Source organism: Ambystoma mexicanum, chromosome 4p (assembly GCF_040938575.1).
Source record: "Ambystoma mexicanum isolate Mex_15411 chromosome 4p, UKY_AmexF1_1, whole genome shotgun sequence".
Classification (NCBI taxonomy): Eukaryota; Metazoa; Chordata; class Amphibia; order Caudata; family Ambystomatidae; genus Ambystoma; species Ambystoma mexicanum.
Window position 1 is genome coordinate 132,685,920 of NC_090927.1, and position 26,825 is coordinate 132,712,744.

A 26,825-nucleotide genomic window follows, 5' to 3' on the forward strand; every position below is an offset into this window, starting at 1 on the left:
GAAAACAATCCTATCCTGGACCCTGAACCAGTGGGCTTTGCGTCTAGCAGCTGCGATGTGGTTGGTCTTCGGAATCTTGAGCGCCACTCTCAAGGCATTGTTCTGTAGAAGTTGGAGTTTTTTATATTGCGATTGTTAGTTCCTCTCGGGAAGAAAACTCAGGGGCAACGTGCTCGTCTTGGAAGCAAGACGAAACGGAGCAACACAGGTTCGATCCCCGGGTCTGTGCTTAGACACCTCTGGGTATTAAGCTCGTTATAAATAACCTTTCATATCATAACGTACAAGGCGTTGCAATAGTAAATACTAGAAACTACAATGGCCCTAGCCAAGGTAAAGCAGCTGTGTGAGGAGAGGAACCGCTACAAGCATCGATACGTTATGCGGTGTAGGCGGCCGCCAAGGTAGTGCCGTCTACTTGTTTGGTTAGCGTATGGGCTGAGTCCAGGTGGATGCCTAACGTTTTAACTTCTTTGGAGACCTTGATATTTAGGTTGTCAATGTTAAATGATTTAAATTGGTCGTCTAATTTCTTTAATTGTTTCTGTGAGCCGATTAGGAGTAACTTGGTTTTGTCTTCGTTAAGGGGTCCATGCCTGAATGATTTGGCACGTTTCATTAAGTCTCTTAGAGTCATTGTTGTAGGGGCCCAAGATGGGAATGAGGATTTGGGTGTCATCTGCATAGTTAGTGTAGGCGACACCCAAGTTGTCAAGGTGGTCAAATAGTTGCTTTGTAAATATGTTATATACGGTGGGTGAGACAAACAATCCTTGGGGAACACTGCAGTCAACTGGGGCAGACGCAGCAGATGCCGTTGGGGCGAAGACACTCATTGTCCTGTTGGCTAGGAAGAATTGAATCCATTCGGAGGCTTTGTTGAAGAAGTGGGCAGTCAAGGTCAAGTGATTGCACAAAACTTTGCGGTCAACCAAGTCGAGGCCACTGATAAGTCTAGCAGGAGTAAGACCGCTAAGTTGCCTTTATCTTTAATTTCATCCATTTGGATTTTGAGGTCTATCAATGCTGATTCGGTCCTGTGTCTTGGTCTGAAGCCTGATTGGCGAAGTGCTAGTAGATTGTTAGTTTCTATATAACTTTGTATTTGCAGGTAGGCTGCACTGTCTAGAATTTTGAGTAGGAAAGGTACAGTTGTGATGGGAACGATGGGGTCAAATGTCGTTGTTTTTTTTGTAAGGGGAGAGCCCAGGCATCTTTGAGGTTGGTAGGGACAGTACTAGTTTTGAATTAGGCATTTATTAATGACGTAATGAAAGGGGCAAGTTCTTCCACTGCAACTTTAATAACTGTAGCTGGGCAGATGTCGCCTTGACATCTGGATGGCTTGAGGTCGGAGATACCAAGGTAAATTCAAATGGGGGTGATTGTTTTCGATGGGAAATCAGTTGGTTTGGTGAATGGAGTGTTAGGTGGTAGGCTCAGTTTTTTGGATTCAATGTTTGTTTGGAGAAGTTTCATTTTGCCCAGTAGGGCATTCTGAAGATTTGTGCACCAGGTTCCATCTTTAGTACAAGATTCTTGAGGTGACACAGGCGATTCTAATTTGCTAAGGATGGCAAAGAGTTCCTCAGTGTCAGAGTTGGAATTCAGGATTCTTTCATTATATGTAGTGTTAATGAACCCAATAAATCAGAACCATCAGTGCCGTAAGCTTAGCAAATGTTATATCAAACACAGGACATAGCTGGTGGTCTAGTAAGTTATCAGCCCTGCAAAATAATTGTTTCTTGACAAGATAAGTCATCTGCTTTAAAAGGCTATCGATTGAGGGCAATTTATAACAGGGAGCACACAGGCTAGTTCTATTTATGGATGAGGGAAAACGTTTGGCAACTTGCTTGTGTATGCACATGTGTGTTTGGCTAATGATAGAATCTAACTACAATCCACCAAGAATGGGTTGCTTTACATTCATCAAAAGTAATCGTCTTTGCCAACTGAGATGTAAATACATTGTTGCTGCTTCAACAACTGTGCACACTGTTAAAAGATTATGATATGATATGATAGGTTATTTATAACGCGCTTAATACCCAGAGGTTTCTAAACGTTGCCCCTGAGCTATCCTCCTGGGACAATGGGCCTCATCACGAGTCTGGCGGTATCCCAGCGGTTATACCACTGGGATATTGTCAATGCAAATAGCATTACCGTAAATTGGTCCGGCGCGATTAGTGTTGGTTCACAAAAAGCGGGCTAACGGTTATTTCCCATTCCCCATTGGATTGGGAATTTCATGGCGCTATTTGTACAAGCGTCAATAGTGCCGAAAACTGCTGAAAATGGGTGGAAAGCTGGATTTCTACTTCCAGCAAAAAGCTGGAGGTAAAACGCCAAACGTTCTGCCCAATTCATAATAGGGCCAGCCTTTAAATGTGGCAGTTATAGCGTTACAGCCCCATTTAAGGGCTACCACCCAACTCGTGATGAGGCCAAAAGCCTCAGAGCTTTACATAAATTAATCTGTGTATTTGTCTCTTAGAAACCTAGGCCATTGTATTACAGGATGATTGTTCCTTGCTTAGTCGCCATATACAAATTGTGACTGGTCTTGTGAAGAAGTACTTGTTCACCCTCCTCTTGGTCATTTTTGAACTTCCTTATAAACTGCATGCAATTAAAGGATTATCGCTGAAAATTTTCAATGCAGGATACTCTGCACTTTTTATAAGTGGATGAATTTGTGCTGATCGCTGAGGCACTGGATGGTGCCCAGAGTCATTTGAATTTCTCTGAGGTTTATACCAATGCTAAGTCAAAATATTAAAACCAAGATCTATTTTTTCTTTTCAAAATGCAAAATTTAATGTTTATAGTAAATGTTCTCACAAAGTCTTTTTAAAGCCTCACTGTTAAGAAAACAAATGTATTATAAAATATATAATTTATAAACTACTTCTAAATAACCAAGACAAAGTACTGCAAATTGTATCTGGCTGGTGGTATCATAATTTGGTACCATACTGAAATGTGCTGAGATGTGCACTGCTCTCATGTTAAAACACTTAAAAATTACAGAAATGTCAACTACATTTTGGAAAAAATTGCAGAAATAAACATACATTTTACAAAACATGACGTACTGAATTACGTCTGAGAGTTTCTTTACCCAACAAGTAAGTATAAACATAAATTAAGTAGAAATAACAGGTAAAAATGAATGGGATCATTGATCATGTAATTGTTACCAAATGTTAATTTACTGATTTCCATTAATTAAAAATGTAAAAAACAATAATTAAAAAAACACTTATTTATTTATTTTATTAATTGGGGTATTTGTATAGCGCACCTAACCCAAGGGTATCTGGGCGCATTCTTCATATCAAACGGTTACAGCAGTACAGATTAAGTTAACAATCATTGTTACAAAAGGTGAATTGTCACAGGGAGTTAGGGACCACCGTTGTTTTTTTTTTGTAGAGGTAGGACCCAAGCATCTTTCAGATTGGTTGGGACAGTGTTAGATTTGTATGAGGCATTAATAAATGACGTGATGAATGGTGCTAGATCTTCCACCGCGTCTTTAATGACTGAGGCTGGACAGATGTCACCTTGGCATTTAGATGGATTGAGGCAGATATGATTTTTTTTTTTACTTCCGTTACGGTTACAGATGTGAATTCAAATGGAGTGATCTGATTTTGGGGCACGTACGCAGGTTTGGCAAATTGAATGTTCGGCAGTACGATTTTAGTTTGAAGAAGTTTAATTTTGCCCAATACGGCATTCTGTATGTTAGTACACCCGGTTGCATCTTTAGTACAGGATTCTTGAGGTGTCACAGAGCATGGTGAACAGTTCCTTAGTACCAGAGTTGGCATTCTGGATTCTTTCATTATAAGTAGAACTTTTAGTCAGTAGATTGCTGTATTGTAATTATTGGCAGCGCTGGAGAATTTGTCTTTATTTGAGTCTGTTGGGTTTCTTTTCCAGAGCATTTCAGCTACTCTCTTTTCACTATGTAAGGTTTTGAGACTTGTAATGTACAAAGTATTTAGATGTGCGAGCAGTTTGGCTTTGCACACCTTGAGTGGAGCTACTTTATCTGCAGCTTGTAGAATAGTGTGATTATACAGCTCAAGCAAGGCAGATGGGTCAGAGCTGTTCAAGTTGGTATTGCTAGTAATAGGCAATAATAGTGGCAATAGTTTCTCTGCAGTAATGTTACGTTTGCACCTTGTTGCTGTTGATGGTGCTTGACTCGGGGAAGTGCTTACGAGGGGTTTATCCTGGATCGAGAAGCATATGACATGATGGTCTGACCAAGCACAAGGCATGTTGGAGAGGATCTGCGTATCACAGCTGAGATCAGCCAGACAGTCAATGGTTTTACCTTTACAGTGTGTAGGGTTGATAATCCTATGAGTGAAGCCAAGTTCAGTTAGGATGTTGGCTAAGACAAGGGCGTTGTCGTCATTGTTGTAATTGAATCCTAAATTTAAGTCACCTAGCAGCATAATTTGGGAGTTAGGTTTAGTGTTCTGGGTCAAGAGGTGTGTGATATCGTCCTCGAATGAGGTTGTGCGACCCGGTGTTCTGTAGATGATATGGATTGTTATGGTGCTCGAGGCACTAAGAGGAAGTTTGACGGATAGCAGTTCACCTGACGGAAACAATTGTTTGGGTAGCTCTCTCAGACCAAGTTCATTTTTTGCAATGATGGCTACTCCTCCACCCCTTGCATTTTCTCTGTCTGTCCTGAGGATGGTGTAGTTGTCAGGGATAGCCAGAGAGAGGGCAGGTCATGCTGTGGCATTAATCCATGTTACTGTGACCGCCAAGAAATCCAGATTGTTCGGTTTCGGCCAAAATCTCCTCACCTAAATTACCAACCTTACTAAAAGACCCAAAATGCATACCACCAAAAGTTCGAACCTTTCATGGTATCCATTTTAGGTAGATTAAAAAAAAAAAAGAAAAAAGGCTGCGGGCCGTCCTCCGCAACACCCCGCTCACCATACTATACAGTATAGTGAGCATGGCCCCGCAACTGCCCGACAAAAACAAAAAAGGACCCTGCGGTGCCAGTTCCCGATCACAGAAGCATCGCAGGAACAGGGCCGGTCTTACACCAGATTGCACCCCAGGCGGAAAGCATCGCTGGTGCCCCCACACCCCCCCAGCCCCGGCCTGTGATCTCATGCATGTGTCATGGGCTGAGCAGCGGTTGTGTGGGGACTATGAGTTAACATAATTGTCAATGCTGGCATCTGCTGAATTTCAAGAACCTAAGAATACAGCAATAAGAGAGTCAAACCAGGCCTGGTTATGTTAGTTTGCTTTTGCTCTTCATTTTTAGTAACAATGACCAGTTTGCTGCTGTGACTCAGGTCAGAGAATCGACAATTTCAGATCTACACTAATGTCATTCGTATGACCTCAAACATTTAGCCACTCTTAAAAGGCGATGAACTGGTCTTGAACATTGTTACTCGAACCTCCAAGAACAAGCACCAGCAACATACCCACCAATAGCTGTATAAGCCTGTCTATCTCAGCATTAAAATACATGCATTTATGCAATATGTATTGCATCAAATATTTCACAGGAAGTTAAATATATTTAGGAGGGACACACGTAAACAATATCACTACTCCATGTGAGTGGTAAAGTCTACTTTAAACATATGCAGAGAGTTGACATGCATGTAGAATTCAACATAGCTCACAATGTAAATGTTGGAGAGGTGGTGTTCTAAAATTATGACATTACAATGTGGACTTTACATTGAAACACACTGCAGTTCATTTTTTCGGCAGAGAAATGGCAGTTCGAGTATTGGGGTTTGTTTCGCTCATGCTCGTGAACTCTCAAAATTCTTAAATGTTTCCTTTGTGATCACTCATGAAACTGTAAGATCGCAAAGAAAAATTATGTCTACCATCCCAACATAAAAACAAAAACGATCAAATTCTTATAGGGTGCAAGGCAACCTTTTCTTGGGACTCATTAAGTTTACTTTTTGTAAATTACTAGTTGTGTGCTGCTTGAATAATAGCGGCCCGTGCACTTTGTACAGTGTATAGTCGAATTTCATTTCAAGGGACTTGGAGTACTGCGGGTATCGGGGGCAGCATCTCTAGTGTACCCCAAGCGTAGTGCGGTTTGCCCTCCACTCCCAACCCCCAGCCTTGCAGCCCTGCGCTTTTTCACATTCTCCATTATGGTAAAGAACATTGTCCCGAGCTTGGGAGAGAAATGTACTATGCAGAAGGAGCTGCCTGCCCGGGGTGTGTTTAGCTGCTGGTGTATCAAATGCAGAAACGGGTGACATCAAGAGCCCCACGCTCTGAAACATCTTTTGAGCACTGGTTGGTCAAACGACAGAAAGTGTGAGCAGGTGATTCCCCAACACTTGAACCATTCTTAAGAGACCTGGCTTTGATTAATGTGACGTTAGCTAGTCATGGCCTTTTCCCAGCATTTGTGTTAAAGGAGATCAGAAGCTGCACTGTGCAGGGTATTTTAAAGGGCATGAATTGATGCTACAGCATGTCGCGCCCACTGGAACAAAGAAAGTGAAGCATGCATTCTGCAAGTCTGGGTATTTGCATTATACGGAAGACGGGCCAACCGTCCATGGGGACTGTTTCTACTGTAGTTGCTGAGTCGCTTTCCTAATCCAGCTGCTGTGCAGACTTCGCTCAGCTTTTGGTCCAGCACCTGCATCCATCCTTCACAACCATCGCAAGGCGCCTTCGTATAGGTGTTTGTTTATCTCACTAGACTAGCGTGATTGCTATTCCAAACAAAAGAAGCACAACAACAAAGAAGAGTATAAGACAAGTCTGAGCAAACAGTGAAATGTATTAAACTCTTGCACTAAAATACAGTCAGCAGTGCATGCCCAGGAAAGAGGGAAAGATGAACAATATACTCGGGAGTGGGAACTAGGGGGGTGTAGTAACCCCCAAACCGGCCCAAGCGTGGTACCGGCCCCCAGGGCCTCGCCCTCGAAGTGATTTCGGCCTGGCCATGACCAAACGGCCGACGGACGAACCAATCCAACCCCACTGGAACTTGCAACTGTCTAAGATCAGCTGACGGTGACACTCTGCCCAGGTCTTCCGTCAACCGGCCCTTTGATCTCCTGAGGAGAGTCCACCACCAGTGCTCGCTTCCTTTTTCACGACTACTTGAGCCTTGACAAAAGTGTCTAGCTTTGTGGCCTCCAGAGGCCGTTCTTGGTTGGCCCAATCATCTCTGCAATACCATTTTAAAATAAATAAAACACCTATGCAGCAATAGGCATCACCTGCGAGGACAGAGCAGGAGGAAAGAAGTGTGCTTGCCTCGGGAGGCTGTAGTTACTGCTGGCCGGGGCCGAAGACACCAGCCAGCCCCAATCAATCCTCACTTCACTGTCTGTGTCAGTGTGCGCGCATAGCCTGGAGGAGGGCACGCCGCATGTGCGCCCATGGGCTTGGATGGTGCCAGCGGCGCCGGCGCCACCCGGGGCCGGGTGAAGTGAATAAAGCAACAAATGTTGCTAATTTATTTGCCAATTGCCCTGCCCTGCCTGAGGGCCGAGGCTGCCGCTTGCAGCAGTGCCAGTGGTAGAATACATGTGTAACACGTTTGTTTCCTAACATTATAAAAGTGTCCCGAGGCTGCAGCTTGCAGCAGTACCAGTGGTAGAATACAGGGACGTCATTTAGGGGTCGCCAGAGGTCGCAGACCTCCGGGGTCTCCCTTGCGACCTCTAAAAAAAAAAAAAAAAAATACACGTTTTTTTGGCTTTTTTTTGTAATGCAATAGCTGTGGCCAGAACCATGTGGCTCTTAACTTCTGGAGTGGCTGGCTTTCTTGTTCAAGCCCCTTAAAAAAAGGAAAAAAATAAGAACAGGAGTTCCACAAGTCTAACACTTTCAGCACTGACCCTAAATAAGAAAGAATAGGAATACCAAATAATGTGTCTCTATACAATAATTGCTAGACTCATTAAAGGTTTATTTCAGGCACACTCCAGGGGGTGAGTCACTGATTTAGTCTGTCCTTAAATGCCTCAACTCAGCCTTTTATCCTTCGATAAGTGAGTACCAACACAGGTTGGGTGATATTTGGGGTATATTATTTCTATTAAAGCGCTTAAGCGTAAGTGCTATATAATAACACATCATTATCATTTGGTCATGGACGTCTGCTTGCATTCACAGTAATTTGGTAATATGGGCCTATACACACTGATCTTACAGATACATATGTCTACATATGGTGATACATTCTTGTATGAAATGTACATCATATTATAGTGATAACAACCATATTTTTCATAGTGTACAATGCTATGTGATGCCACTTCCAGTTTTGTCAACGGGTGAAAGGTTGTGTTCCATCCCTTCCTGCGCTATCACTTCGGGTGGGGTCAAATGACATCACTTCCTGTGATGTCATCGGGGGTCAAAGGTCATGTGATGTCACTTCCACTACCCCAGGCATTCTGGTGAAATGACGTCCCTGGTAGAATACATGTGTAACACGTTCGTTTCCTAACATTATAGAAATGAACAGGTACATTCACTTGTAATCTTAGGAAATGAACGTGTTATACGTGTATTCTAGCACTGCCCTGCCTGAGGGCCGAGGCTGCAGCCTGCAGCCGTGCAAGTGGTAGAATACATGTGTAACACGTTCCTTTCCTGACATTATAAAAACAAACAGACACATTCACTTTTATAATGTTGGGAAATGAATGTGTTACACGTGTATTCTAGCACTGCCCTGCCTGAAGGCCGAGGCTGCAGCCTGCAGCAGTGGTAGAATACATGTGTAACACGTTCCTTTCCTAACATTATAAAAATGAACAGGCACATTCACTTTTATAATGTTAGGAAATTAACATGTTACACATGTATTCTAGCACTGGCACTGCTGTGCAGCGCCCCCTGGAGGCTGATTGACGTCAGGCAGCCGCCTGAGCTGCCTGACGCAAAGACCGGCCCTGCGCAGGAACACAGTGCGTCGGAAAGAAAGGTAAGTAGGGTAGTGGGGGTGTGAGTGTGTTGGGGGTGTGGGTGGGGGGTGTGTTTGTATGGATGTGGTGTTTTTTTAAATGGCTGTCCGCATGGGAAATGTACGAACATTTTTGTATTGCGTAAATTTCCCATGCGGTCCTTTTGCACGTGGTAATTTCTGTCGCAGGTTAGTTAGCCGTGGGAAAATCACACAGATTCGATTGTTAGTGAGGATAAGGTCAGCAACGTCTAGAGCATGGGCAACAAGTGATCTGCCGTTAATACGTGCTCCTTTGATGGGTATGTTTATGGGAGTTTTATTTAAGGTTGTGGGAGTCTTGGCAGCCAGAGGTAAGTTTGTGGGTGAGCGATTCCCAAAAGGATGTAATAGTCCCATAATGTGCGTGCGTAGATTTATGCTTAGTTGATTTCCTAGGACTAGGCCTTATGTCAAGAAAGCACTCATCACAATGACATTCAATTCTTTTATTTCTCCTTGATTTTTTCTTAATACTGTCTTTTGGAACGTTGCTTCAGGTTCATGGTTGAATCTGAATTCGCAGATTCTCTAGATTTCCTGTTTTTTCAAGACACCATGGGTCTATGCCAATTGATCTATTATGATTTTCTCCATGTCTTCTTTTATCTGTTTAGTTAGCACAGGAAATGGGCTGTAACAAGACAGAGCAGCGTTCATGCTGGAGCCCCGCTCCGTCCTCCAGACACAGTGGGTCCCAGACAGGAGTCCTCCAAATCCAGGGGGCACCAGAAACTACTCTCACAGATCCTGTACCTCATCGAGCAGACCGCTTTCAGAAGACTCAGCGTTCATGCCTAGTCTTCTGAAAGCAGTCTGCTCCTACTTCACAACTCATTCCTCAATGAGCGTTCACAGCGCGCAGTACTGTAGCCTGCCTACAGAAAATGATGAAGCTTCACATTCAGTTTGCTGCTGTTCAAACTGGTATATATGTCCTGCATTTTAAAGACATCTCTTTATTAGTGTGAATTGTGTGACTAATCAAAACAGAAGTCCATTATTTGCTTAAAAGGTTTTCTTAATGAATCGCTATAAGACGTGTTAAACATTGTTGTTCCCATAATGCTCTTCACTGCGATTCCAGGACGGCAGTTCAAGATGAGGAGAAAAGCATAGAGAAATGAAGGGACGACAAGGAAAGAAGCATCCTTGCCCTTTTCGACCTAGACCCGCAAAACCTCAGTGAAAGGAATCAGAAGACCGCAAACAACAGCCAATGTGTGCTTTATTAGATGTCAACGTTGTGTTTGTTCTCTAAACTGTTCCCCTCCCTTTTCCTGGTCACGCTCTGAAACACCTGTGTATGAGCGTGATATAAATCAAATATCATATCATATCATATAACGGTACACAAGCCTTCCTAAACTGATAACCGGGATAGGGAGAGACGCTGGCTACCGTGGTACCATCCTTGACTCCAAAGATAAGAAAAGCCAAGCGGTTCATCACAGCCGGTGAGTCGGAGGGAAAACCGTTAAGAAACCGAACTGTGTTGAATGAAGTTTGCAAATGGCAAACTAAGGGGAATCAAAGAACTGTTAATACCGCAGGGGAAAGATCAGCTGCAGAAGGGTCCGGCACCAAGTGGGTGCCCAATCGAAAGACTCTGGCTAATCCCCCTTTTTGTTGAAACTACAAATACCAGAAGGGCCTAGGAGAGCAGCAAGCAATAGGTCAATGTGGTCATACAGCAGTCAAGTAAAATCCCCTGTGCAGTTGAAAGTCTTTGACCTGCAAATAATTGGAAAGCTAAGGGGAATCAATCCCGTTTCGTGATAAAGCGGAAGGAACTGTATCTGTGCAAGGAACTGTGCAAATGTAAACCCGTTTGAGGGAGGCCTGCAGAACGGGATGAAGCATGATGCCCTAATGAACGTTGTGTTGACACAAGTGAACCAGACGGTGAAAGGACCGCAGTGGATTGTCTAAAAAGACATTAAGACTTGTGAATACAACAGGTGAAATCCTTGGAATAAAAGCCGTAGTGAACCCACAGAGGGAGGCTAACATTCGAGAAGGGTCTGAGCCTGGAAGAGGGGCATCCAGGTGTGAAAGGCTATCACCCAACGTACATGTGGAAAGGAACTTTTTGTTTTGTTATTTTGAACACATCAGGTCCTCGAAAGCAAGAGACTTTTTTGTAGAAAAGAGACTTAACCACCGAAGATCCTGGTGCCAAAGAACAGAACTGTAGTCTCGTGCTGAGAAAGCCTGAGAGTGTGCTGTGTTCAGGAGTCCCACCTTGTCACATGCTCAAAACGTGTGGAAGGGAGACCCCCGGCTATAACATCCGAACTTATCATTTGTGAACACTTCCTTCTTTTTTTATGAACTCTATCCCACACTCTTTTTGTATTTAGCTGTAAGGATTGGCAATAGATATTTTTAGTATAGGCCCTTTTTTTTTTTTTACAAGACGCCACTAGGACTGCCCTATTATTATTTGATGGCTGTAGCTTGCTCCCATCTTAGATTTAGATTAGGCGTTTTTCCAAGTCACTTATACAGTTTAATTAACACCCTTGAACTGTGATCACTTGTGTCTGTCTTTACTGTTGCCACCATGAGTTCCTTACAGTAGCCCCCCAGCCCCAAAGGGAGGAGTCTGTTGTCACCACCAGGGGTGCTCGTACTGAAACATTGTCATCCCTCAACCACCAGCGAAGATCGGGCAAAAGTAGCTGTGGAATTGGGATCTTGTCCGACTGAGACCCCATCAGGACCAGAATGTGTTGGAACTACCATGCAGAGGTTGTCGAGTTAGCCAGAAAGAGGCTCACAGCCCTGCGGAGGGACATCAGCCTCTCGGCGTGGGGAACACCCGCTGAACAGTAGTATTCCAACGCGCCCCTAGGAATTCCAGATCCTGAGAAGGGCATAACTGTGATTTCCTCAGGTTGAGGGAAAATCTGAGCTGATGAAGGGTATTCGCCAATCTCTGGCAGGAGTGTACCTCTGCTTCGGGTGATAGCGCCCTCACCAACCAATCATCAAGATAAGGGTGCAAGTGATGGCCCTCCAAGAGCAGAAGTCCCGCCACTGCATTCATCAGCTTCGTGATGACACGAGGGGGCGAGTTCAGGACACTGGGTAGCACTTTGTACTGGAAATGGTATGACATAATCGAGAACCGCAGAAACTTCCTATGTGGTTGATATATGGGTACCGTGCAGGTACACATCCTTGAGGTCCAGGGAACACATCCAGTCCCTGGCACACAGAGATTCAGCTATGTGCAAGGGAGTAATCATCTTGAAGCGTTCCAGCAGTAAAGACAGGTTTAGAAATGACAGTTCCAGGACTACCCTCAAGCTAGCTTGGTTGTTCTTGGGTACCGCAAAAATCCTGGAATAGTAACCAAAGCCCCGGTATACATCACCAATAGAGACAGAATCGCCCCTAACAGAGCCGGGGTCCCGATCTGACAAAGAGGAGGAGAAGATGGTAGAGGCAAAGGAAGAGGAAGACTGAAGCGTGTGGAGACTACAGATGGGAGCCATGGGATGCTGAAAAGACGCTTCCAGGTGTCCTGGAACAGAGCCAAACGGCCCCCCACAGGTGAGCTGTGTTCCCCGACTCTGCCTTCGCTGCTTCTTGGTGTCAGAGGCAGGGGCACAGGAGGGGGGAGTGGAACCCCCTACAACGTCCTCTGCTGCTTCCTTCTGCCAACACTGGGTGACCTGTCAGGCCTCTACGTACTGCAGTCTCGGTCCTACCCTGGGATTGAAGGAAGGATTTTTGACCTGGCTTTGTCAGGAGGGCCAAGGACTTGGCGGTTTGAGTGGATGTTTTATTTATCATCATCGGTGGACGAATGAAAAAGTACCACGCCCTCGAAGGACAGATCAAGGATCTGCTCCTGCACGTCAGATGAAAACTTTGTGGTGTGCACCCATGCCGTCCTCATCTCGACCCAAAGGCACAGCCCTCGGCTGGCTGTGTCGATGTGGGAGACCGGAGACTCCATGAGGTCCTGCGCAACGTCCCAGGCATCGGCTAGACCGGCCTTGAAGGAGGCTTGCTTGTTCGGAGGGAGGTCGGTTAGAAATTCCCCAAGTTCTTGCCACAGCTTCTGGTTAGCCACAGCTAAGACGGCGTCTGCATGTGCCTGCCGCAGATGTAGTGCTGAGATGGAGTAACAGCACTTTCCCAAGGACTCAAGGACTTTGTCCTCCTTGGAGAGGCAAGTGGAGGAAGACGACGAAAACTATGGTTTAGAATATAGTGAGGTCGCGGACACCACAAAGGAATGTGGCTGCGGGTGGGAGGCATGGAACGGATCCCCGTCCGTTAGCCAAATCCGGCTGTCCAAGTGGAGGTGGAGGAGTCGGTACAACCGGTAGAGCCTGAACCGGTGGAAGGGGAATGGAAGGAGTACCCGGGGGAGGGGTCAGAGGTGGCGTTGCCTAGGGAATTACCTCCTACACAATGTCCTTCAGGAGCCCCTTCATCTGAGGGGAACGCATGAGGAAGACTAAGCGTTTGCGGAAGCGGTCATCACTAACCCCCGTGTCCCTAGGGGCTCTGCCCTCCGAGGCGCTGGGCCTCCGCTCCTGGTCAAAGCGCCGAGGCACCTGGTGCACGTAGCAGTAAGTCTGTGATGGGAAGATGTACCCCTAAGGGGATCAAAGCCCTGCATTGTAGGATCTGTTGCCGCTTCCAGAGGGAAGGGGGCTGGAATCATCCTGCAAAGCCCACTCGATGGGCGAAAGCACTGGCGGACCCGGAGCCAGATCCAACATAGCCACCACGTGCCGCTATGCCATTTTGATACCTTGCGCCATGTCCTGTGAGGGAGGGTGTGGAGGCACTGAGCCAGGAGAGGCCTCAAACATGGGAGGATACAGCTTGGGTCTTGTACTCGAAGTAGCAGCGTCGACCTCCGAGATCCCTCTGGATGGCACGGAGCCCTTAGCTGGACAGCCGGTGGTCAAAATGCCCTGGGTGACGGCCTCGGAGCGAGCTCTGGTAGACTGGGAGCCCTCGGTGCCTGTGCCGGTAGCCGTGCTGGATCTAGCCAAGGAACGACTCTTGGAAGTCCCATTCGACGATCCCTTACCCCGTGGGGTAGAAGAAGAGGACGAGCCTGATCGTCCTTCTGACGACAGTCTGGTAGGGCCCCTGAGCCCCTCAGCCTGGGAGCCCCAGAACGTCCGGAAGCCTTATAAAGCCTTGGGCCTGCCAGAACCTGAATGCCAGCAACCCCAATCCGCGGGAACCCCAGGGAAGGCGTCTCTGAGCTGTGGAGCCATGCTAAACAGAGGTCCTACCATGCATTAACAAGAGGTCCCAGAGACTAAGTCCTTCATGTGGGGTGGAGTAGAAGTGTGGAAGATCTCCCTCCACGGCAACAAACAATTCTTCAATGCACATGTGCGTCACAGCGGTGGTTGGGCCCCAAACACTCAAGTCAGAGTGTATGGGGGTCCGAGGCCGGGACCGAGCAGTCACAAGAGGCACATCTTGTGAATCCTCCTGCGGCCGACATGCACCGGGGAGGTGGGGCACCGAAGGGAAGTGAATAAGAATTGAAAAAGAAACTGGGAGCACGCAGAAGCTAAAAAAGTCTCTGCGTTGGCTGCCATGTCCGACACCGTCCGTGCGGAAAAGGGGACTGAAGTGATGCACCAGAGGGCAAGGCCTTGGCAGGGCGTTCCCATGCTCGAGGCCGCGCCCCCATGCGCTATACTAAATTTAAAGGGGAAGCTAATGCTTTCGCTGCCAATGGTTCTGATGGTTTATAGGGAAAGGTTTGAATACAAAAGGATACCGTATGAGTATGTAGGGAGATAAGGCTTTAAAGCTTTAAAAAACATTGCACTGACTTAATTGAAGAGAAAGTTGATTCGCACCCTGGGAAGGGTACTCAGCCAATGAGGTGGCTGGGAGAGCAGGCGAAAACGCTCTTTAGAGCCACCCGAGGCCCTTCCCTGGGTGGCGCCATGTTGACTGGGAGGAGGTAGCAGGGACCCTCCTTCTGTTGCCTCCCCACACCCCTACCCTCCACCACCCATGACATAAGATCCTTTCACTATCCTACGCCCTCCCTCGCTCCCCAATTACCTGGTGGGCTGGAGGTGTATGCTCCGGTGCCGGCATCCCTCCTAACCCGTGGCCGCCCCCTTTTCCCATGGTAGTGGCCATATGGTTTGTTTTTTCCGGGAGATTGGGCTTGTGCAATACGAGTGGAGCCCATCTCCTGAAAAAAAGGAGGAAACAACTATTTGCACCCCGGGCAAACCCTAGGGTGCATATATAGCCATCACAACCACATCGGGGGTGTGTATGTAGCTAGTAACAGCCTGCAGCCCTCGCTTAGGCCTTTGCTTCGCTCGGTGAGGTCTGCGGGTCGTTACAGGCAATGTACGCTCCTCGATCCCCCAACTCGGGGGTGATTGCTACAGTAACTAGAACTTAAAACTTCCCACCACGATAGTACAATTTGTTCATTTATGTTGTAATGCATTCAGAAGCAAATTGACAAAAGTTACATGCATAGCTACTAGCCTGTCATATGCAGCGATCATGAAGTTGAGCAGAAGGCTGATGGACTGATCCACGCTGATTTGATGAGTAGACGGAAGGCGCTTATTGAGCTGATAGTAGATGGATGAGATGATAGTTTCCAGACGAGATACGTTAATCTCTGTGTTGTGATCCAGAGTGTTAAGGCCATTATCCCTGAAGGCTTCGATCATATTCCAGATATCAACCAGGTGGACTGTAAACAGAAAAAAGAAATGAACATTGATTAACCAGTCAAAAAGTGAATTCATATTAAAAAAAGGAAAACCATCCCCTTAGCTCAAGACATGGGCAATTATCTTTTGTGCCTGGCGACCCAGGTACAGCAACTATAGCTCTGAAGTTTTATATCAAACTGAGCTCCACACTTCAAATGAACATGAAGCATACAAATCTATTCTGTCAATGCTTGTGCAGCATGCCTGCCGAATCAGAAAAGGATCTTATTTCTCATTCTCCTGTGGTGCAGAGACACAACACGCTCATGGTAAAACAATAGCAGATTCAGAGGTGTTCCACCCACCCCCATTTTCTTCTACTGCAGTCTCAGAAGCCCAAGTCCCTTAACGCTCAGAAAATAAATATGATCAGATATAGGGCAGGCCAAAGCCAAGAGTGTAGAGTAGAATCCAGAATGGTGGTTGCCCCTACATAGACTTGAGTACACCTGCAAAGTCCAGATCAATCTAATTACCAGCCTGGCCTTGTTAGGAACAGCCAATAATTGGCCTTTGCTCGATTACTCACAGGAAGGCCCATGCACAGGAGAAGGGGTTACAGGGCTGTCCAACATCTCAGTCAGGCTGTGTGGGTGTTTGGAGTAAGAGCGGGAGATAGAAGTATGGAGGCAGTCTGAAAGTGAAGCAAGAGTTTGGAGTTGGTTGGCGTGGGACTGAGAAAGAGGAGTTTGGATGAAGTTGAATTAGAGTACCAGGAGGAGGACGCTGAAAGGAAACATCAGGATACTAGTCAGACCGTAGTCAGGAAGACCAGAAAGTATTTAGAGGGCTCTTTTGGTCTTAAGCAGGGAGTATGGGTGAGGATCCGATCAGAAGGGGCCAATCCCAAATTGGGAGAAAGAATGAGCATGTTTTCAGGATCAGAATTAGAGTAGAGAGGGGTGTGTAAGGAGGTAACAACCCTTGGGAAAGGAGGTGAGAGTCTTCTTAAGATAACCTTTGAAACAGTGAAGCTAAACCCACTTAGAATGGTCTGTGCTTGGACGAAAAGTTCAGTAAGACTGAGATCCTTCTCATTGGGACCCCTGCTCCCGCGTTTCCTCTCTCACTCTGGCCACACTACTTGGGCCCTCTGCCCTCACCCTCTTTCTTGGGAGGCAAAAAACCTTGGAGTCTTCTTCAGCTCCACTCTCTCCTTCTCTCCACACATCACCGACCTTGCCAAGAAGGCCCATGTCCAGCTGTTCCTCCTCAGCGGTATTCTCCCTTTTCTCAACTTCCACCAGAATCTCACTGTCTCCAGAGCCCTGGTTCTCTTTAGGCTGGACTACTGCAACAGCTGCTTTCTCAATCTGCCTATCTCTACTCTTCGTCCTCTTCAAATCATCCAGAACAGGAACGCAAGACTTACCCTTGGACTCAAACCCAGGGACGGCATCTCCCTGACCCTGAAATCCCCCCACTAGCTCCCGTTGGGATGTCCTCCTGTAGACCCAGCCTGCCTTGCACTTAACTCAGGGCCCTGCTGCTCTGGGTGCACTTCTCCCTGTACCCTCCCCCCTGCTCTTCTTGTTGCGCACTTGCACGATCTCAATGACACGAGGGGTAGTAAGATCGTTGTCTTATCCTCCCTTTGGTCCCCCTCGCTTGCCTTGTTGCACCTTGAAACACTTGTTTATAGGCGCATAATAAATAACAAATCAAACAACTGCTTCCTACAACCTGTTAGAGTGACCCAGCAAAGCCTACAAGACCTACCAAAACCAGGGCAAGTGCTTTTATCCGACCGCCAACCAGAGACGAGCAAGAAGTACTACGGAGGAAGGGGCGATCTCAAATCCCAAGCCCAAAATAAAACTCTGTCTGTGTCTAAGCCTATTCTTGCCCCCACTCTTTGACAAAAATGTGTTAGGAAGTCTTTTAAAAGTAAAAGGTGGAGGTTTAACAAAAATAGGAAAACCAGGATTGGTTTCAGGTGGTCTTCTCACCAATGATAGGTTGGACAGCTTCAAAAGGATGAGTTCAATCAAAAGGGACTGCTCATAGGACCTTCTCCATAATCCAAACAATATCAAATGTCTTGGGGTTCCCATCCTCAAGCTTCAGTTTCCTCTAACACTAAATCGTCAAGATTCCACATTGATAGGCCTCTCAGGGTTCCCTTCCCCAAGCTAAGGCATTTTTTTTCAGTTCAAACACAAATGCACTTCTCTGACCTCTCAGGGTTCCCTTCCCCAAGCTTGGGCCGCTATTGAGCTCAAAAGAAAACACAAGTTTAATTTGTCAGGATGTGCCTTATTTTCCACAGACAGTTCTCTCAAAGGGTTATCATCAGAGGATTTCGAAAAACGCCAGGTGTTTTTCTCCTCCTAAGCGCGACCACTCCGAGCCTTAGCCCTTCTCTTGGATTTTCCTGCTCTTGACTTTCCTTCTTGTGCCCACTGCCACCTTTCTTTCCATTGCCTGCACACTTGCACTCTCTTATTCATGCCCACTGGTACCTTTACTTCCTTTTCTCGCACACTTGTGCTTTCTTTACCTCTTTGTACTCACTGGCACCTTCCTTCTTGTCAGAAATACAAACTGGGGCAAGCCCAAACGGCTATATCAGAGGAAATGAGTATAAAACGACAGTACCCAGTAGGCTTTGGGGGCGAATGTAGTTGTTCCAGACTCCCGCCACTAGCCAGCTGCATGTAATTGAGGCGTTTACTAAACCGCCGGCCGTCCTGATAATTGTTGATTATACAGCACGGGTGTCACAGCGTTTCACTCTCGGGCGAAGGATGCAGGAGAGATCATCATTTTGCTTGGAGTCACGCTGCAGTCCGCGGTAGCAGTTCGAGTGGAGACACGTTTTGTAACCGAACACGCTGAACCCTTTCTACATGGTGGGACGATTCATGCACCGGTGGTTTCCTCGGCAGTGGACGTCTCGTTCACGGAGGTTGAAGGCGCTACTACTGGAAGTCCGGGTGCACTCACGAGGCACATGGACAACCAGATAAGTGCTTTGGTTTTCTGTTACATGTTTATTCCCCGAGGGTGTCAAATTCCATTCCTTGTTGGAAGTGTTTAAGTTTGGAGTGGATGTAGTACATGAACGCTACGCTCACTCTTGGGTCTATGATTGGCAATAGACCTTGCCTCAAGTGTGATTGTATTCAGATATATATATAATTACCAGGGACTTCACGTTTTCATGCTCGGAGTACCTAAACGACTGTGCAACTAGCCCGGACAATGGGTACCATTCTCTGAATTCAAAGTGCAGAGTTCTGTCCTCAGTTGGCTGCGCTTTATGTTGTTATGTTGCTTGCCTGCCCTTCGGGCCATGTGTTCATGTCTATTTCATATGGGAGCAGTTCCCTTGTTTTCCTGCTTACTGCTTATATGTGTTCATGTTAAAGCTGATGTACTATGTTAAGCAATTACGTTTATATGCATATTCAGATAGAGTTCTTGTGAGTCTGTAGTAGGTGGTGTTCAGGATCAGGGATACAGTCTGTTGATAAGGTGTACGTAGGAATTGTGAATTGTATGTTGTCTCCCCTCCTTTCCTTTGTCAATCCACCCCCTTTCCCTAACTCCGTCTTCCCCCCATTGGCTGCCACATGGTTATCTGTTATATACTATTCAGACGCCCGTGCCAACCACGGTGGGAGGGTCGATCTATTCGGCTTCTGTGGTTCGGGAGAGGGGGGTCGATTCCCTATCATCCCTTACGGTTTTGACACTTCTTGCTTTCTTGTGCACACTTGCACATTCTCAACCTTTCCGTGAGCACAGGCACCTTTTCCACTCTGCACCGTTTTCGCTCTTTTCGGGTTGCTCACGCCCTCTTTAATATTGTCCTTATCCTTCGCGTCTCTTGCACGCTCTGCTTTCCGACTTTCTCTCAATCTGCTTTCGTCATGAGTTTCCTTTTCTTTCCTCATTTCTGCTCTGTGCCACTTCATACACTTTCTTCTGCTCGCTCTGCTTCAGTCAGTCACATACCCCCGAGTCTCTCTCAATCTCTCTCTCCATCTACGAGACTCATCCTGGCAGCAACACATTGACAAGTGGTTCCTCCTGGTTGTGCGGGCCTGACATCAGGGTCTCACCACCTACCCCTCGGACAACCTTAGGGCCAGCACAGAGCCCAAAACAACAAGCAAGGTTGTACCCGCCAACTGCAGCCTGCAAGAAACTTCGCTCTGGCTCTCTGGAGACACTGCTCCCTAGCCACGCTGCAGCCCCTCAGACACACCGAGCCAGCACCTCAGCACGCTGTTCTTTCCTGAGCCGTCGATCCTGCTGCTCTCTGCTCCATGGATTCTCTGGTTCCAACAATTTTTCCAGCTCGCTCATTCAGCTGTGCAGAACCACACCTTTTATAGTTGAAACAGGAGTCAAGGGGAGTCAGGTGTGTGTGATAATTAGGGAATGCCTGACTCTCCCTGACTATCAGTGGCACAAACAGTTCTTACTAAGGGCCGGTTGCCCTTACATGCCCCTATGTTATTCATATGGAAAATCTTCACTACTCCTGGTTGTTAGGAAAGATTTCATAATTGTATGTAATTTTCCCTCCATGTGGCAACCCCCAAACTTTTTGCTGTTGTTTTACACCCTGATCTATATTTTGCCAGAGAAGCGCAGCCTTCCGCCGCATTCCTCTGAGCTTTGGCTCGATTCTTATGGGGAAACTGACATGCCCTTAAGACAGTCAGTACTGGGAGACTTCGTTTCTCTTAGTCCTTTCCTCATGTTGCAGCTTTTGTGCAACATGAAACAAGAGTGCACCGTAACTTACATTGCCGCGCTCTAGTCATTCCAAAGGCCCTAGAAACTCTCCCTGGACTTATTATAAACTGTGCAAGTGTGTCACAGACGGGACTGGTGGCAGCTATCGTTTCTCTTGTGTTTTGAACCCTTTTTCTCCATGTTATCCGCGCTTACCGCGTTTGGCACGAGTAAGTGGCCTGACTCCAAAATGGCCACGCCACGAGGTTCTTTGTCCTGTCCGCTGACCGTCTTGCCCCTTCACCTTCCCCCAGGTCGAGCCGACCTGGGGCAGTCCTTACTTGGTCATGCACTTTCCCGCAAAAGCCCAAAGCTTTCGCGGGCTTCTGCATCCCTTGTGTGTGCCTCTAGGATGTGGGCTGGGATGTCTGGTCCCAATACACATCCTGGGTGCCAGAGAGTCTGGAGTGTCCTGAATGCCTTGGACCACCGTGGTCCGTGATAGGTCCACGTATGGTGTGAGTGTTTGTAAGCAGATCTCCCATTGGGTCCTCTCCCTTTTGGCACGAAGGGAACTTTGGTTAAGAGGAGGCTGAAAACACCACTACCATGTCGATCTCCAGAGTTCACACCGAACAAGGGAGGAGCCAAGTATCCTGCAACAAGAAGCTGAGTCGAGGAACCGCTGGTGACCCGCTGAAGGTTTGGCACCCTGAACTGCTGTCGTCCTGCGAGATCCCTCTGCATCTGATCGTCCTAGAAGGTCTGCGAAGGCGCTTTGACCCATTGGAATAGTGGGATCAACTATTCCAGGCACCTTCATCAAACCCTGCAAGTAAGCCTCTTGGGAAGTGTCCCTGGGTCAACCAGTGGGCTGACCAGCTGTTACGCTCACCTGGCTCCCACAGAGGCGTCGATCGGAACTGGACAGCTGCGGTCTCCACCAATGTGACGCGTAGGGCTGAGATGACGGACTGGACTGCCCACCTAGCTTCGTTTACTTGGCCCGTAGGAATATACTTCTGCAAATGGAGAAAGGGAATTAAACACCAGTGGAGTTAAGCGTAAATCTCCCCACCCCCACTGTTCTCCCGACAGATCACCTTTGATGTCCCCTCTTATAGTCTCACCTGATGGTTTGAAAAGATGAGCTCTCCATCCTGCATTGAGCGCAGGGGCACGTTGATAACCAGTTGCTTCGCTGGCTCGAAGGAATTGGTGAGTTCCAGAACAATATTGGCTCCGAGATTCCCGGCAAGATGCGTAAGTATAAAGTTCGTAAGAGTTCAAATGCCTGACTTTCACTCTTGTCCGATTCCTTGCAGGTTGCAGCTTGACCCTAATGAAGAGTTCCTCGAGGCAACCGGTAGTATTCTGGTAAGGATTTGTATTTTCCAACACAGTCGATAAAATAATGTCAATATGTAACCTGTTGCTTTCTCCCTTATTCAGGCGCTGAGAGAAAGTATGAAGTCTTGGGGAATAATACCTCAGGCGGTAAAATCAGGTAAGTCTATTGTGGTGAGGAGGGTTCCCCTTATTAGTCCCTTTGTTTCACCTTGCTGTCCTTTTGTTTCCCCCTAGGGGCCGGGGTTCGGCGAAGATGCAGTGGAAGCTGCGCCGACCCGTAAAGAGGAATAGTACCCCCGGCGGTAAAATCAGGTAAGTCTATGGGGGGGTAACTAATATTCCTCTGTGTATTCCCTTGGCTCACCTTGCTGTTCTTGTCTTCTCCTTAGGTGCCGGAGTGCGGCGGGAACACGCAGGAGGATGCAATGGAATGTGAAGATGCTGCGAAGGCCGGTGAGTAGAGCGCGGCGCTGCAGCAGGCGAGGCGACGCGCATAAAATAACTTCTTTCTTCCAGCTCGAAGACGCGATGGATCGGGAATTCAGATAAGGATTAAAGGTATTGTTCTTGTTCTAAACTTTTCTCCTTCTTTCTCCCTTTTTCTAGGAGCTCCAAACTTGAGGCGGGCGTGGCAGAAGGCTGGATGCAGACTTGCAGGCACGGTGAGCGTTACGCTGCTGGATGCAGAATAACGCGAAGCGTGTGCTGCTCTTCGGGCGTGGTTTAAATAGCCTCCAAAGTAGTCCCAGGTAAGTATTCCTCCCCAGCCCCGCCCGTGTTGAAAATAGTCCCTAAGTAAAGTAGTCCCTTCCAAGCCTCTTTTGGCTTGGAGCTCTTGCAGCATGGTCTGCATCAGGTAAGTTTGCAGCATTGTCTGCATCAGGTAAGTTTTAATCTATGAGCCTGGCGCCTATGGCGCCAGGACTGACTCTCCATATTAGCCTGGCGCCATAGGCGCCAGGACTGGACCCAAAAAGCCCCTAGCAGGGTTTGTTGGGCTTGCTTAGGATAACTTTATGCCTGCTTCTGGGGTTGCTGGATGTGTTCTGGGTCCCCGGGGGTAGGCATCATGACAGCACTCCCCCCAAAGGCCCTCCTAAAGTCGTTCTTCCCTGTGGTTTCGGTTTGTCTGGGAAATTTCGGTGGAATTTTTTCACCAATCGGAGTGCATGAACATGGTCACTTGGTTCCCATGACCTTTCCTGTGGTCCGTAACCTTTCCAGTCGATTAAATAAAAGAGTTTTGACTTTATCAGCTTGGAGTCCAGGATGTTCTTAACTTCAAATTCGGGTTCTCCGTCTACAAGGATAGGGTCTGGTGGCTTGGTTAGTCTTGTCCCTGGTTGCACTGGCTTCAAAAGTGACACATGAAAGACGGGGTGAATTTGCATATTAGCAGGCAAGTCCAACTTGACAGCCACCCGGTTGATAATGGCCTTAATAGAGTAAGGTCCCAAATATCTGGGGTTAAAGGTCCGTGTTCCCTTTAGAGGTATATGTTTTGTGGCTAACCATACTTGGTCCCCTATCTGGTATTATGGAGTATCACTTCTATGCCGATAAGCATCTTTCTTGTATTTTTCTTTCGCTTATTTTAAATGTGTAGTTGCTTCTTTAAAGGCTTGTGTAATCGTAGCGTGCAGATGGTCCACTGCGGGCATTTCTAAGTGTTGGGGTGAGTCAAGGTCTTAGGTTCGAGGATGGTGCCCATATAAGGTATAAAAGGGGCTTTGTCCAGTTCCAGAGTGTACTGAATTATTGTATGCATATTCGGCGATCCAAAGAATGTCTTTCCAATTACTCTCAGTCTGATGTAACATACAACGCAGGTATTGTTCGAGAGTCTGGTCGGTCCTCTCCGTTTGACCATCGGTCTGGGGGTGGTGACTGGTCGATAACCTCACATCGATTTGCGCCAATTGACAGCATTTTTTCCAAAAATGTGAAAAGAATTGACTGTCCCAGTCAGAGACCAATAAGGACGGAAATCTGTGTATGCGAACAATGTTTTCGAGGAACTCCTTGGCCAGGATTGAAGCTGAAGGTAATCCCTTTAAAGGAATAAAGTGAGCCAACTTGGAAAAAAGATCCACAATACCTAGAATGGTGTTAAATCCATTGCAAGGGGGTAGATCAGTAATAAAGTCTAACGATAAGGTGTGCCATGGTGTAGGTGGAATGTCTAAAGGTTGTAAGAGTCCAGCTGTTTTTTTCTTTTGACTTTTGTTTTGGGCGCAAATGCCACAAGACATCACAAATGATTTAATATACCTTCGCCAGGTGGGCCACCAGAATTGTCTTTTAATTTTAGCTTCAGTTTTTGCAATACCTGGGTGCCTCTCCATTAGGGCATCATGATAACAGGAAATGACTAGCTCTTGTAGTTCCTTGTGTGGCAGAAATAGCCGCCCTTGGTAATAAGGCAGATCATTGGTGACAGAGTAGTCCGGGCCTTTTTTTACCCAGTCCTGCAGGGCTTTAGGATCACAGAGTTGCTGGATCTTTACCTGAATGTCCTCTAGTGTCTGTAGAGTAGTCATGCCAAGAATTCTTTGTTCGGAAATTATAGGTACTGGTTCTGGGCTCACTTCTATCTCTCCCATCCCTATTCGGGATAAGGCGTCTGCTTTAACATTCTTACAACCTGGTCGATAGGTTATTACGAAATCGAACTCTGCAAAGAACAATGCCCATCGGAGTTGACGTGACAATTGGGCCTTGGCGGTCTTTAAATACTGTAAGTTCTGGTGATCGGTGATCACAGTAATGGTATGCCTGGCACCGAGAAGATAGTGCCGCCAAGCCTTGAAGGCGGATTTAATGGCTAATAACTCCTTGTCGGTAACCGCATAGTTTAAATCGGGTGGAGAGAACTTTCTGGACCAAAATGCCACTGGATGAAGCTGGCCAGTTTCAGGGTCCTTTTGAGACAGGACAGCTCCCATGGCTAGACTGGATGCATCAGTTTCCACTATGTATGGAAGTTCAGGGCGCGGGTGCTTTAATACAGGTGTAGATGTGAATTTCGCTTTCAGCTCTTGGAAGGCATTTTCAGCTTCTTCAGTCCACATAAAGCGTTTATTTTTTCGCAAGAGTGCTGTGATGGGATGTACAACATGTGAAAAATCCGGAATGAATCTGCGGTAGAAATTGGCAAAGCCGAGCATGCTTTGTACTCCTTTAACTGAACTTGGTGATGGCCACTTAAGGATTGCGTCCACCTTTCGTGAGTCCATTCGGACTCCCTTTGGGGTCAGGATAAACCCAAGGAATCCAACTTCTGTGGCATGAAAAACACATTTTTCCAGTTTTGCATATAGTTTGTGCTGGCGCAATTTTTCAAGGACTGCTCGGACGTGCTTCACATGGTCAGATTTTGAAGAGGAGTATACTAGAATATCATCAATATATACGACAACACAAACGTCAATGATTTCACGAAGGACATCGTTCATGAAGTATTGGAAGGCTGCTGGTGCAATGCACAACCCGAAAGGCATCACCTGGTATTCGAATAACCCATACTTAGTGCGGAAAGCAGTCTTCCATTTGTCGCCTTCTTTTGCACGTACCAGATGGTATGCCCCCCAGAGATCTAATTTAGTGTATATACAAGCGTCCTTCACTTGGTTTAGTAGTTCAGGGATCAGAGGCAATGGGTATCGGTTCTTAACAGTTATCTGGTTCAATGTGCGGTAGTCTATGCACGTTGTGAGGTCACCTTCCTTTTTGGGCACGAAAAACAAAGCTGAAGATGCAGGGGACTTGGATGGGCGAATAAAGCCATTGGCAAGGTACTGGTCTAAGTATTGTCGTAGGTGAAGGTTCTCAGGTTCCATAAGGGCACAGATCCTGCTACAAGAGGGTTGTGCACCGAGTATGAGATCGATATGACAATCGTATGATCTGTGAGGAGGTAAGGTGTTTGCCTGTTCTTTTTGGAAGACATCCTGGAATTCTTGGTATTCTGGAGGTAGTTGCATGACTGCTGTGGTTACTGTGGCCAAGCCTCCATTCTGACTTTTCTTTGGGTAACAGATTTGTGCACAATCCGGGAAGGTTATTCTCTTCTCTCGCCAATCAATACAAGGATTATGTGTTTCCAACCAAGGTATCCCCAGTATTATTTGGAACTGTGGGGCTTTGATTAGATCAAACACAATAGTCTCTCGATGCCCATCCTGACCCAATAGTGTCATCTCTGCGGTGGAATGAGTTACAGACCCAGAGGCAATTTCAGTTCCATCGACTGTGGTGATGACATCTGAGGTGGTTTTTCGGCAGAGAGGTAGATTCATCCTGGAAGCCAATTCATAGTCCACATAGTTTCCTATGGCCCCGCTATCAATGTATGCCCTTACTGCGTGCATACGCTCAGGCCATCCAGTTTCCACTATCAACCTATTAAAGGTTGCGATGTAGGATAGAAGGTCCTGGTTACCCTGTCGTAGGGACAAAAGTTCGTGATCCAGGGCCTGTCCTTGGGAGTGCTGGGCAAATAGTCTTTCCATGCTCGTTTGAAAGCCCTGAAAATCCCGAAGAATTGGGTCATCCTGAGTAACTAGTGGAATTGACCAATCAGCTGCACTGCCGCTGAGATATGACAATACAAAGGCTACCTTGGCTTGATCGTTTGGGAAGGCTCCAGGTCTGCATAAAAAGTGCAAGCGGCATTGGTTCATAAATCAACAAACCTTTTGGGATCTCCGGCAAAGCGTTCGGGTGGAGCTAATGGAATATTTCCTGGTAGGTTTATTTGCACAGGGTTACTCGATAACAGAGGAGCTGGATTTCCCCCGGAATCAGGTAAGGGTGCTTGTCCAGCCTGCCTTTGCAATAGTTGCCTAGCAAGGTCATCACTTCGCTCCTTTGACAAAATCAGTTCTCTCCTAAGAGCATTGGTTTCTTGACGGGCGGAATGCACTTCAGCCCTCAGTTCCCCTAGTAATTGGGCCAATTGGTCAGTCTCTGAGGTATCCATAACGCCCGGGTGGGAATTTGTGGGTAGGCTTTGCGTTCTGTTA

The 26,825-nt window shown here is 46.8% G+C and overlaps 1 protein-coding gene across 7 annotated transcripts in view; it reads right to left on the reverse strand.

Annotated features, from left to right (window-relative positions):
* DTNB (dystrobrevin beta) overlaps positions 1–26,825 on the reverse strand; it is a 1,559,893-nt gene that overhangs the window by 1,139,573 nt on the left and 393,495 nt on the right. For all 7 annotated transcript variants that reach the window (XM_069605562.1, XM_069605560.1, XM_069605561.1 and 4 more), the window contains one exon: positions 15,527–15,740. In XM_069605562.1, coding sequence (XP_069461663.1) covers positions 15,527–15,740 — 214 coding nt within the window. The remainder of the gene's footprint in view (positions 1–15,526; positions 15,741–26,825) is intronic.